The 14,295-nt window shown below is 35.9% G+C and overlaps 1 protein-coding gene across 6 annotated transcripts in view; it reads right to left on the bottom strand.

Annotated features, from left to right (window-relative positions):
- Positions 1 to 442: 442 nt before the first annotated feature.
- Positions 443 to 14,295, bottom strand: part of MND1 (meiotic nuclear divisions 1) — a 50,022-nt gene continuing 36,169 nt past the window's right edge. Inside the window, exons 7-10 of one of the 6 annotated variants that reach the window (XR_001602077.2) lie at positions 12,606 to 12,650; positions 5,815 to 5,954; positions 2,693 to 2,757; positions 1,458 to 1,531 (exon numbers count right to left, since the gene is read on the bottom strand). Coding sequence is in view for 5 of the 6 variants with exons in the window: in XM_016197769.2 (XP_016053255.1) it covers positions 5,848 to 5,954; positions 12,606 to 12,650 (152 nt within the window). In the remaining variant the exon portion in view is untranslated. Of the gene's footprint in view, positions 1,532 to 2,692; positions 2,758 to 5,707; positions 5,955 to 6,621; positions 6,673 to 12,605; positions 12,651 to 14,295 lie in introns of those variants that run through there. The other 5 variants (XM_016197769.2, XM_016197770.2, XM_087816513.1 and 2 more) reach the window with 5 other exon arrangements.

Genomic DNA, 14,295 nt, shown 5'->3' with positions numbered 1-14,295 from the left:
GTTGTAATTCTTTTGTGTCAAATACTATGTGAGGTGCTCTAGGCCTACAGAGATGAAAAGTCAACATGCTCTCACAAAGAGCTTTTGTTTAGTAGGGACAAAGTCACCCCACCCTTCAAAATACATTTAGTGCCAATATTACCACCTTACTCTTAAAATGGTCTTATTACAACATTGTAATATAATGCCCTGTCACTGGTTCTAAATGTTCTGTTCATATATGAGAAAAGGTAAGCAACTTCTTAGATACTTTCAGTTATGGTTATGCAAAATAATTTCTGATATCCAGGTACTCTATTCCCTGAAGCTGTGCTACATCAAATGTTGACACCATCCCCCCAAAAGAAGTTATCTTTCTGGATCCATTAAAGAAACTGTTGTTACTATTAAAAGTATATTTTTACCTGTTAAAAAACAAACAAACAGGCAGTTTCAATTCCTGTAGATACAAACTGACTTTATTAGGGTACTTCAGGGCAAAATATTTGTTCCAGTTGACCTAAGAATCAAACCAAATCTGCTCAGATGGAAACTTGCTCAGCAAGTTAAACTCAGTCAGGTGTGGGTCCCCAGAGCTCACATAACACAGAAAACACATGTAAGCAAGAAGTATGTTTACTTAAAGACGGTAACAACCACAACTGGGCAGAAAAAAAATCACACATCTGTTCAGTTGAAATGTGTAAAAAGTTCTCATAGTCACTTTTCAAAATGTTATGTGAAACACGATGCCTTCCAAGTGCAGGCGTGCAAATGAACTCAACCCTCTCTGCCACAGATCTGGTCTCCGGATTGGTAAGGTATATTTTAGAGACGTTTCCCAGAAAGCATTTGGACTTTAACTTTTAAAAGCCAATCTTTAACCTAACAATAACTGAGCAGTAATTACAATTTTTTTTTATTAATAAATTCTAGCTAAAAGGCAGTATTTTTTTATAAATCTGTTTTTGATAATAGATTCTCAGCTCATTTTATACAAATCTCTTTAATAAAAAATTAGTTAGGGTCCATTTCTGAAAATCCATGAAAAAAGCAATTTAAAAAGTCTTCAAAGCTATTACTCTTCCTCTGCTTTTCTATAAAATTCTGCTGTCATGTTTCTCATATTCTTTTAGCACATCAGTTCTTCATGAACAGGGATTCTTTTGGGAAAAGGGGGATGTCGAGGAATTCATCCTTATAAATCCCCCAAATGTGCAAATAGGTATGTTTGGAAATGTTCTCTGAAAATATTATCGGAAATAACATGAAAATGAAAACAAATCCATCATCTTAATATATCTTTATGAAAAAATAGTACATAGCAAGAAAACAATCTTTTTGAACAAAACAAACTTTTTGAACTGTTAAATAAAAAACAAAATGGTGTTGATCGTATGTACAAATGACCTAATATTTGTTTTGTTCTTGTTTGAAATTATAGCTGAGTATCTTTAGAAGGCAGATAATCCCAATGTTACATAAATTGGTTCAAAGAAAGGAAAACTTCCATATCTTCTTAAAGAGGAAAGCACAGTATTGACACCCAAATCTGTAAAGATAGCACATAAAGAAAAAATTATAGGTGAGCATCACTTATGAATACTGATGCAAAAATTATAAATAAAATGTCAGTAAATAGACTCTAACATCACATTAAGAAAATAACCCACCATAACTAAGTAGGTTTTATGCTAGAAATATAAGGATGGCTGAGTGTTAGGAAATATGACAAATCCAACCATTCCTTATACAAATACTTGAGAAAATCAGAGTAGATGACTACTTCCTTAACATTATAAATTGATAATATCTGATAAATTGAAACATATGATAAAAAGCCAGGACTTTACTTAATGCAGAAATACTAAAGGCATTCCCACTGAGGTCAGAAACAAGACATAGATGTTCTCTATTTCTACTACAATTTTATGAGTGGTATTAGCCAATGCAATTAGATAAAAAAACAATTATGAGCATAAGAGTTAGAAAAGAGAAATTTAAACTATGCCTATTTGAAGATGATGGGATACCTGAAAACCCTCAGAGAATTATAAGACAAACTAAAACAAAAAATAATTTAGCAAGGTAGCAGGATGTAAAATTAATATTCAAAACTGATAGCCTTCAGATACATAAATTATAACCAGTTAGAAAATAAAATGAGAGAAAAATCCATTTATAATGACAACAAAAAAGATAAAATACTTAAGAATATACTTAAGAAATGTGAAGCTTATGTGAAACAAACTATAAAACCATTGGCAAAGCCCACAAGTGCGCTTGAGCAAGTGGAACGGCACCCCTTGATTCTGAATAGGCTCTTTTACCATCAAGCTGTCAGTTCTCCTTGTGTTAGCTAAGAAATTTAATATAATGTCAATTTAAAAAATTGCACCAGGATTTTTTTTTTTCTGGGATAAGAAAAGTTGAACTTAAAGTTTGACCTCAAGTCAGTCTGTCAAACTTGGAACAAAACTGGGACTTAAAGAAGAAAGCTATATGCTGGCATTGCTCTAAGAAATGAACCCATGACCACTGAGCCAGCCCTACTCACCTCCAGCTAATTTGCTGCACGTAGAATGGGGACTTTGGGTTGCTAAGTCATCGTTTCCAAAAGAAGCTGAAAATCTGAATTTGCGTGTGACATTTTACATGTGGATATGTTGCAACGAAATAAAAAATAAGATAGTTTAGGCAGAATGAAATATACCTTGCAGGTCCCATCTAGCTCACAGGCAGTGAGGTTTTGAAATTTTGGAGTCTCACAAACTTTTTCTGTAAAGGGTCAGATAGCAGTATTTTAGGCTTTGCAGGCCACATACAGCCTATGTTGCAATATTCCTGTCTATTTTTACATCACTTAAAAAAGTAAAAAGAGATTCTCAGCTCAAGGGCTGTGAGATCAGGCCTTGCATTTGGCTGCCAAGGTGGTAGCTTGACAGTCTTGGTAAATAGAAATTCGCCTTGAGATTCAACAAGCACTTCCAAAGACAGCCGTTACCTGACCTCTTTCTCTCACAAATCGTTTGTTTAAAAATCAATCTGGGGTAAGTATAATATATATCATTTCACTAGCAATTGGCCTTTTCATAACGCAGTAGGTTTTCCTCCTGTTCTATAGTCAGGAAGCATATCCTGAAAGGGAGTTTATGCATAATTTTAAGATACCTCCCAGTATGTGTAACTATTCTTACCAAATGTTGCCATATTAGCTGAAAACTGTTTTCTAAGTTACTCCAATCCTATTTTCAAAAGACCATCAGCTTTACAACTTAGACTTTTCTGCTCAAGATTAGGGTGGTTCTGGCTTCTTGGCTGCCAGATATACTCATTTCCTTTTCTAATCCTTTAAAGAGACTCCTGTTGGATAAAGTTAAGGATAATAGCACCTATTTCTGAGACAGGCCAAGAACTTTATAATCCCATTAGATTAATGATGTGGCAAAGAGCAGAGGGAAAAGTCATTCCAATTCATCCTTATGAATTACTTTGGTCCTGGCCCAACCTCGGAGGGGACATTTCAGTGATATGATCTGGCCATGAACAACTGTGAAACTAACTAGGAGACTAGAATAATTTAAAAACAGGACTGTGAGATTTTAAAATAACTACTGCCCAGTCGGGCGTGGCTCAGCAGGAATGGCTGGACCTATGATCCGGGAGATCGCTGCTTGATTCAGGTCAGGGCACATGCCCGGGGTTGCAGGCTTGATCCCCAACAGGGGGCGTGCAGGAGGCAGCCAATCGATGACTCTCATCATTGATGTTTCTAACTCTCTCTCCCTCTCCCTTCCACTCTCTGAAATCAATAAAAACATATTAAAAAACACACACACAAAAAAAAAACTACATGTGAAGGTTGATAAGGTGGATATCAGCTCTCAAATAGCTTTTAAACTTCACAACTCATTGAAAAGATATGACGAGTACCAATTATAACATTATTTAGTGAATCAAATTTGATCCTGGGTCACTAGTAATTTGACTCTAGGTCTACCCAAGTTGTACTCAATCTTCAGATCAATAAGAAAACCAACCTAGGACTAAGGATTATCTAGTGCTTGGCTGAACTAATAGCCCTAGGTTTCTTGACCAGTATCTCTAGTTTCAGGGAAGAGCAAATTCAAAAGCAACCTTTAAAGATTAAGAACAGTGATGTGCTGGAGTAGGCAAGCCAACTAACTGTTAAATATTAAATTACATGAACTAAGGTGAACTGTATCAAAAACAATGGTACTAAAACTAAAAGTTGATCACTCTATTTTACATTTTACCATTACCTTTGCTCTTGAGATTGTTTACATCTATTATATCTGTATGATAGAAAAATACATATAATGGTGTGCTAATGAGCATCTTTTGCCCACTCTGCCTTGTCATCACGTTGATAATCAGAAATTAGCTATGCTGGGAGTATTTACACCACATAATTAGGCAAATACTACCATAAACAAGGCCCTGTCCCCAGTTTTTAAGGAGTCAGTTTAAACATTTTCTAGAATACTACTGGCTGAAGAGGGTACCAAAGTCTCTGGTTAGCTCATGCACAGACCTCATCTCAATCATTCTCATGCTAGCCCTATAAGATAGACTCAATTTAAAAAAAAAAAAGTTGCCTAAATATTTATAAAATAGAATCTTTTAGGAATCATCACAAGTGGTTTCCTTTTCCAACATACATACCTTCTCTTAAACAAGAAAGCATATTTTCTAATAAATAGCAAACTGGGTCTGAGAAACTTTGTAATTCTTACAATTAATGTTTTCCGGAAAGGTTTCTAATGAGTTATTTTTATTTTTTGTCTTTTGTGTCTTACATCAAATACTTTCTCCCTAAGGCAACATAAACTGGCCTCCAGAACAAAGAAAGATGGACCAATTGGCTCCCTCTCACCTCCAGGAAGTGATTAAGTAGGCCCTGAGCTACCCCATGAAATACAAAGGCCAGATTCACTAACAAATGGCTTGGATGCCATTTGGATCCTTTCAGACATATGGAGTATCTCATTTAAGTTACTTAAAAGAATATCACAATTGGACAGTGTGAGAAAAATTAAGGCATGTGTGTAAAGGGCCTGACACATGAGTTTCGATTTTTTTGTGTCTTGGAGTGTCTACAAATACTATAAATGCCTAAGCTGAACTGGAAAAAGATATATACACAGGATATATGCTATTTTTAACCTACTTTTTAGGTAGTTGGGGGGAAAAAATCACCAAACTCTAGTTGGTGATGTGCGGTATACCAGCACCACTATATCATCTCATAAAAAGTGCATCGATCAAGACAAAGGGCCAGGTGCTTGTTCTGTACAATGGAAAGGCACCAAAAATTCAAAAGAAAGTAGTTTTCATTTTGAGGAACTGCTACCTAACTCTAAATTTGAAGAACAACTTTCTGTATTTTTTTTCCTGTGGGAAATTTGCAAATATGATGCAGTATACTAAGAATTCATTACACTCATTTTCCCCTAAATTTTGAGAAATACTAGAGCAGCCATTAGGTTATTTCCAAGCATTTACGTGTGCGTGCATATGTATAATAGAGCCTTCAAAGGTACCTTTAGCTCCTAATAGTTAATATTTGAATGGAACTAAAAAATGTTATCAAGTCATGATGGCATTGACCTCTAAAAAATTATCTGTAAACCAAATGCAGGGAGGTGAGCACTGTGGGAATGTGGCTGCCATCCTGCTTTCCATCAAACAAAAAGTGTGAAAAACATTTACACCTTACGCTTTATTTAAAATTAATAAAATGATCATCACAATTATAGGTAAATGACAATTCTGTACAGTTGGTTGAATAATATAAAGAATTTACATATTTACAAGCACATAGATCCTTTACCAACATCGAACATTTTAGTCTATGTAGTCAAAGTCTTCTGGAATTCCAAAATTTTTATCAATTTTATTTTCTTCAAACCCAAATTTTCGTTTGGCCCAAGATTTTATCGCAAATATGTTATCTATAAAGAAAATAAGAAATATTTTTGAGAATTCAAAACACCATCATAAAACATTTCAAATATAACTATATACTTATATCCATTGCTTTTACTTGCAGAAGTTTCTGTATTTTCAAGAGTAATGGTATAATGGTGAATTAATTTCAGAAGAAAATATTTCATGAGTATTTTGAATTACCAGGTCTCATACTGAAAAACCCAGTAAATTAAGTGCCACTGAAGAATAGCTGACTTAGGGAACAATCTAAAGACAGGGAACAGCTAGTGGTGCCTCTTCCACATCTCCACAGCAGAGGTCAGGACTCTTCACCTCAGAAATAGAGCTGCTCCTGTTCCCAAAGGGAACACATTCTCTCCAGACCCTCTTCCCTCCCCTGCCCCCGACAGAGAATGGCTCCCAGACAGACGGTCATGTGAGAGAGAGGGGTGAGGGAGAGGAATGAGGAGAGAAAGGGGTTCCCCTCTCTAAAGACTACGATAGGAACAGATGTATCCTGTGTCCTCAAGGGGGGAATTTAAAATGCATTTTACCACTGAAAAAGCGTTGTATCTACTTAGAGGAATTTATCCCAAGGAAATACAACAAATTGTGTACAAAGATGTATGGTCAAATCTTCAAGTATGATTAAAAAAAATAAAAATAAAAGCAATCTCAATGTCTAATCACCTGGAAGAGTGTCTCTGCACAGGCAATACCAACATGCTCACAGTAGTTGCACTTGGGGAACAGAAATGATGGTGAGTTCTCTTTTTTTAATTTTACACATTTTCTTTAATGTACATATACCACCTTTATAATGAACAAGTATTATAAATACCAAAAAATAATGGAGTAAGTGTTCTGGTTCATCTACAAATATTAAGCACTGTATTAGAAGTGATAATAAAGTAAAAGGGTTAAAATAGGTTCTTTTGGAGTGTTACATTACCTCCCCCAAATTCATATGTTGTAGTCCTAACCCCCCAGTCCCTTAGAATGTGACTGTATTTGGAAACTTGACCTTTTTTTTTCATTTTTACTCACTTTATTTTCAAATCAGTGGTGTGAAAGACACATTTTAATGAGAGGGTCAGATGATCTGTGAGTTGATCTTTAAAGAAGTGATTAAGTTAAAACAAACTTGTTGGGGTAGCCCTAATCTAATCGGACTGGTGTCCTTATATGAAGAGGAAATGTGGACACACTGAGACGCTAGGGCAAGAACGGAAAGACCATGTGAGGACACACGAGAAAGTGGCCATCTATAAGCCAGGAAGAGAAAGGCCTTAAAAGAAACCAAACTTGCCAACACTTTGATTGTGAACTTCCAGCCTCCAGAACTGTGAGAAAATAAATTTCTGCTGTTTAAGCCTCCCAGATTGAGGATTGCAGCAGAAAAGATGACATAACTAAAAGGAGTAAGTGAAGAGTGCAGGCAAGGATAAAAAAAAAAAACCCTACAAGATTTGGTGAAGCAGCATGGGCTAAGCAAGAGCAAGATGTTCTACTCCTAAGAAGAAACAGCAAGGAAAAGTGGTTCCTGAACCTGGAGATCTCTATCTGGAGGGGAGGGCTGTGTTAGTGGCCATGATGCAGAGGAACGGTTATTTTCAAACCAATGCACAGCATGGAGAGAGAAAGCTACTCCAGGATATGATCCACTCAAATGAAGCAGTAAATCTAAAAAGACATGAGATATAGGAAGTAAGAAGTCAGGGAATCCGACATAAGGGGGACTCCAGCATATCTCAGGATGATGGTGAAAGGAAATTCTAGGATGACAGCTGTATACCAGCCACAGAAGGCAAGAAGTCCAGACAAGACAAAACAGGAACAATTTCTTCAAGATGATGGATGGATAAGCCCTGGCTGGTGAGGCTCAGTTGGTTGGACTATCGTCCCACACACCAAAAGGTGAGAGGTTCAATTTCCAGTCAGGGCACATACACAGGTTTAGGGTCTGATGCCCCATCTGGGTGCATATAGGAGGCGGCTGATGGATGTTTCTCTCTCACATTGATCTTTTTTTTTCTCTCTCTCTCCCTCTCCCAACCTCTCTCTCTAAAATCAATAAAAACATATCCTCCGGTGAGGACTAAAAAAAAAAGATGGATGAAAATGATGAACAACTGATATGTCTGAATATACACATATAAGAAGATATTCATACATCTAGTAAGAGTTGTGGGTTGAATTAGGAATAAGTAGATGGAAACCTATGTAAACAAAGTCAGTCATTAACTCAAGGAAATAAAAATACAGTATAGGGTAAAAATAATACATTCAGCTGTGCACAGCATTACATAATCTTAATAATGTAAACGTTCTTAATCACAGTCAATAATATAAACACTGAATTACAATAATTATCCTGGGGAAAAAGGAGCAGGCAAGGAAAAATGTAATAGTTGGGAAGCAGAATAGCAAAGCTTTATATTAGGAATTAAAGAACTACCTAAAATGAAAAATCAAGCAAAAGCAATATATCAATGTTATTTGGAGATATGGTTATAAATAACAAAAAAAAATTGCTAAAAGAGTTAAAAGAGCTTGTTCTGGAGACGGAGTGGGAAGAGGTGAAGGTAGTGGTGTTTTTCATTCAGGAAAAAAATGTATATTTGACTCTTTGAACTATGTGTATGTGTAACTTTGATTAAGAAAGAATAGGAAAAAAACACAAAATCTAGCACAATATCTGGTTCATAAAAATTCAATGTTAATTATTTTATACAATGACAAGACAGATGACAGTTTTTCATATCACCATTACATTCATGCTAGGGATAACAATGCTTCTTCTACTATAAACACTACTTGATCCACTTAAAACACATTATTTACTATACTTGGAATATTTGGGGACACTTAATAAAATAAAAATTATAAAACAAACAAAAAAAGAAGTTTAATTCCAAGTATAAAATAGTGATTAACAAAATGTTTAAAATAAAGTTAATTTCTAAGGTGACTACTAACACGTCAAATAGAATGTTAAAAAAATCCTCCTTTCTTTCAATTAAAGTGTTATAGAATAGCAACAGATATTTAAAAAATCTTGTCCAGCCAGGCGTGGCTCAATGGTTGAGCGTCGACCTAGGATCCAGGCGATCGGGGTTCGATTCCCGGTCAGGGCACATGCCCGGGTTTCGGGCTCGATCCCCAGTTGGGGGTGTGCAGGAGGCAGCCGATCAATGGCTCTCTCATCATTGATGTTTCTATCTCTCTCTCCCTCTCCCTTCCTCTCTCTGAAATCAATAAAGATATATTTAAAAAAAAAAATCTTTACCTTTTTAAAACAATCTAAAACAAATTTTACTTTTTACAAGGACCTAAGAGAGAATACTAAATACTAATAGCATGAGGTGCTACAGAATGATGTTTAGTTTCACTAGTGTCTGCACAGTCAAATACTTACAGAGGGCCCTCTGCTACATGAGACAGGTATTTAGTGTATTACAGGTATTCCAGAACATAAAGAACCTATATAAGAGAAGAAGCTGACACAAGAATATAGAGAGAAATCTACTTAGTACTGAACAATTTTAAAGAGATATGCATATTAGAAAAAAAAGATCAAGTGTTATGTGGACAGCTTTCAGAATAAGGCTTTGAGAGCAGAGCGATTTCCAGGAAACGAGAGAACAGATACAGGCTCGGAAGTAGGAAGTTTGGAGACATGGACTTCAAACCTGGGCTGGAGAGGAAAAAATGAGACAGCACAGTAAGGCAATAGTCTCTGCAGGAAGGAGTTCCCGATTCCCATGAGGCCAAGAAACCACTTTATTATAAACCCTCTGATTAAAAACAAACAGAAGAACAAACAAAAGCCTCTCCACAACAATGCTTAATGGACCAATTCAAAAAGACTCCACTAAACAAGTCCTTGAGCAGCTGGATGTCACAGTGTTACCCATAATTTTGATAGTTCATTTCCCATCAAATAATTTCCCTAGTATGTGAAAATTTTTATAAATGGATTAAAAAAGAAACAGCCTTATTAAGACTGGTAGAATTCCTGTTAATCAGTATGATGGCATAGCCAAGATAGACATAGGAACAGGAGGGGCAAAATCGTACGCATGAGTCTGTGTTAGGACCTCACCACCTCTATCCCCCTCACGCACTACGAAGCCTCTCAGGCAGTCATTAAAACTCCACTATCTTAATTATTAAGCAAGATGTTAGATAACAGTTTATTAAATCACATTTAAAGTGTATTTACTGTCACAAAACATTTAAATGTGATATTTCTAGTTATATTTGTATCCTGAGGTAATCTTTCATTCTATAAAACTGAAATACTGAATTACTGAATAGTAAATATTCTCAATCCTATATATAGGGTGGGGCAAAGGTAGGTTACAGTTGTTCAAACAGAAAATAATACAATAATTAATAAATAAAAATACACAAGTAAACTCTGAATTTACAATTGTAAACCTACTTTTGCCCCACCCTGTACATTTTAGGAACATTTTAAGTAAAAAGAAACCAAACCTTAACTAATATTACATAACAATCTTTAGTTGTAAGTCTGATGTTTCCGTTTTGTTTTGAAGACTGAGAGGCTTTCTGAGGTGCCATTTGCTTTAACTCCATGATCTTTTCATAACACTTCTATGTTGGGAGGAGCAAGTTATAACCTCAAATGGAAATACGGCTCTTAACAGCTGTTCCTGCTAGTCTAAAAATATCTTCCTTCCTACAGGATTTTAAAAGTTCCAGGTTCTTTCTCAGCTAAGAACATGGGGGGGGAAAGTTGTTCAAAAAATGTTTTTAATTATAATTTTGGAAGTTTACGATCAACTGGAAAGCATGAAAGCATTTTTTAAGAGAGGGGAAGGGGGTACTTATCCAGGTGTCCGACACTGCGCTAATGGCTGACCGGGGTCTTGTTTAACCCCCCAAAAATGAGAGGCAGACACTGTCCACACTGAGCAGGTAGGGAAGCAGGTCCGAGAAGCTCAATGAGTCACAGAGCAGAGGACACAGCCTGGATTCCTTTCAGAGTCAAGTTCTGGCCGTATACAGGCTGCCTGTTCTTACTGTTTGCTGAGCTGCTTTGCTGAGCACTATTGGGGAAAATCACTTTGTGACTCTTACCTTACTTTTAACCTAAAAATCCACTTGCTATTTTTTTTCTCACTCAAAATTTTGAATTTCACAGACCATATGATAGCACTGTATTTATTACTTATTTAGACTTTATTGGACACATAATTGATTATTCTCTTTTTTTTTAAAAATGTTTTTATTGATTCTTTTTAGAGAGAAACGACAACATGAGAGAGAAACACTGACTGGCTGCCTCCTGTATGCACCTACCAGGGACCCAGCTGGCAGCCCAGGCATGTGTGTCGACTGGGTGGGAATCGAATCCAACACCTTTTGGTACAATGGACGACACCCAAACCAACTGGGACACACGGGCCAGGGCTCATTATTCTCTTTTCTTCGATGTTAGTTTGTCATTTTATCCCTCTCTGTTCTTACCACTAACGCATTCCATTATTTAGGAAATAACTTCATACTAAATAAAATTGTAATTTTATAGGAACCAAAGGCCAATTACATTGATTTTACCAATTTACTTAATTCTAAAATAGACAAGGAAAAATGATTCTGAACCTTTTTAAGATATACAGAGGCCGGGACATAGAGCCAGGGAAACTTGACTCAAATCTTTTTCTTCCAGTGACTAACTTAATCACCTTTGACTTTAAGCTTTCTGATCTCTTCATCAATACAATCTTACCCATCCTCCCCCACAGAAACGGAATGAGGATGAGCAATACATGTTAAGGCACTATAAACTCTTACCAGGATGGAACAGTTCAATTACCATTATTTTATAATTAATACTGAAAAAAATCACTAATTTTCAGACAGGTTTTAATAATACTAATCATACTTGTACATAATTCACAGCAATTATTAAAGTTGAGAACTTTCTTCTAAACTTTAAGACACATAGATAATGCCATACTAATTCCCATTTTGGAGAATATCTCTGGTGTAGACCAAGGATATGTCCACTAGCAAATGGATTAATGAGGCATTTACAGGAAGGCAGGTATACAGAGAAGACACTATCATGTAGGGGTTAAGAGCTTGGACTCTGAACTCAGAAAAGCTGGATTCTAATTCCTGTTCTACTGCCTAGCACCTGTGTGGCCATGATTTCCTGATGGTCTGTTTCAACTCTAAAATTAGGGATAATAATCCTATCTACCTCACAAGATTGTTGTAGAGATAAAATGAGAATGCACCACAGACACTTTTTATAATGCCTGGCTTAAAATCAGCCCCCACCAAATGTTAGCTGTTATTATTAGCAAGAAGACAAATCTTTAGGATTCCACAAAACTCTTAAAGTTGTATGAAGGCTTTGATTAGCCTAAGTGGCTTATCTGGGAAAAGTCACATAAAAGTTATACTGGAAGCAGACATTAGTTTTTCAAAACTATCTTATACTTTACAAAATGACTCAATAAAATTTTTTTTTAAACCTTAAGGAATTAAAATGATTTAATATATAAAAATCTGCTTAATACCTGCATTTCCAGAAATGTCTTTTCTTGAACAAACCTAGGCACAACAGCTTCTGCATTTCACATCACAGTAAGCGTAGAAGTCTAACTACAGTTTAGCAGTGCCACTATAATACATACCAGTCCATCTGTTAGCAGCTTCTTTGGCTAATTTATTTGCTTGACCTGAAGAAGAAAAAGGAATATATATGTATATATATATATACATACACACACACACACACACACACACGTATATACACATACATACACACACACGCGTGCACACATAATCGCCTTCACCTATCCAGAGATTCTTTTTCTTACATGAACAAAAGTTTATACAAATAAAATGACTATGGAAAAAAGCTCAAATAGTGACATATTATATCTCACAAACCTGCTTAACTTCCCAAGGAAATTTTAGAGAGTTGCAGTTACATTAGTCATTAATAGAAAGTCAAAGTGAACAGTTTTCCCCTTCCTAAATGTCATTATTGTACTCTCCTTTAAAGACAACATATAAGTTTAACTGAGATGTGTTTCTCAAATGATTTACAATACCAAAAGATAAAATAATTTAAGTTTAATGTTAAGCATTTTAGTGTACTGTGTTTATATAGGATCACAATAAACCTGACCTAAAAAAATTTCAGTGGTCATACAGTAGCACTACAGGAGGAAACAGTTACTTACATTTAATTATACATTGTGCTATTGAATGTGTCTGTGTCTATATTGTCCTTCAAGTTAATCTACATAGCACATAATAATGCCATGATCAAATGGGCATAAATATTTTTATATGATAGCATTTATTTATTAAAAGGTAATTTATATGCTGCACAATTCACTATATGATAGTGTATAATTCAGCAGTTTTTATTATATTCACATGGTTGTACAACCAGCACCACCTAATTCCAGAACATTCTCATTACCCAAAAGGAAATCCCATACACATCAGGAGTCACTCCACATTCTCTCTCTCCCCTGTTCCTGGAGACTACCTATCTACTTTCCATCTTTACAGATTTCCCTGTTCCGAACATTTCATATAAATGAAATCATACAATATGTGTCTGGCTTCTTTGACTTACCACAATGTTTTCAAGTTTCATCCATGTTGTAACATGTATCACTACTCCATTCCTTTTTATTGCCAAATACTATTCCATTGTATGGATATACCACTTTTTGTTTAACCATTCATCAAGTGATGAACATTTGGGTTGTTATTGCTAATATGAATACTTTAATAATTTTTGTGGCTTTGACCAGTGTTGCTCAGTGGTTAGAACATTGGCCGGTGCACCAAAGGGTCTTGGGTTTGATTCCAGGTCAAGGGCACATACCTGGGTTGCACCTGCAGGAGGCAACCAATTGATGCATCTCTCTCACATCAATGTCTCTCTCTCTCCCTAAAAAACAAACAAACAAAAAAAAAACAATGAAAAAGAATCCTTGAGTGAGGATTAAAAATAGTAATAATAATAATTTTTGTGTGAACATGTTTTCAATTTGAGTATATACCTAGGAGTGGAATTGCTGGTTCAAATGGTAACTCCATGTATAACATTTTTGGGAAGAGATAAATTGTTTTTAAAAGTGGCTGCTTTTTGCCCTTGCAGGTGTGGCTAAGTGGTTAGAGCATTGGCCCATGTACTGAAGGGTCTCGGGTTTGATTCCAGTCAAGGACCCATACCTCGGGTGCAGGCTCAATCCCCGGCCCTGGTTGGGTACCGTGCAGGAGGCAACCAATCGATGTTTCTCTCTCTCTCCCTTCCTTCCACTGGCTCTGAAAAGCAATGGAAAAAATATCCTCAGGGGA

The sequence above is a fragment of the Miniopterus natalensis genome, chromosome 4 (assembly GCF_054644295.1).
Source record: "Miniopterus natalensis isolate mMinNat1 chromosome 4, mMinNat1.hap1, whole genome shotgun sequence".
In the NCBI taxonomy this organism is placed as follows: domain Eukaryota; kingdom Metazoa; phylum Chordata; class Mammalia; order Chiroptera; family Miniopteridae; genus Miniopterus; species Miniopterus natalensis.
The sequence above is the reverse complement of the archived record's forward strand: the minus strand, read 5'-3'. Positions and strand labels throughout refer to the sequence as shown.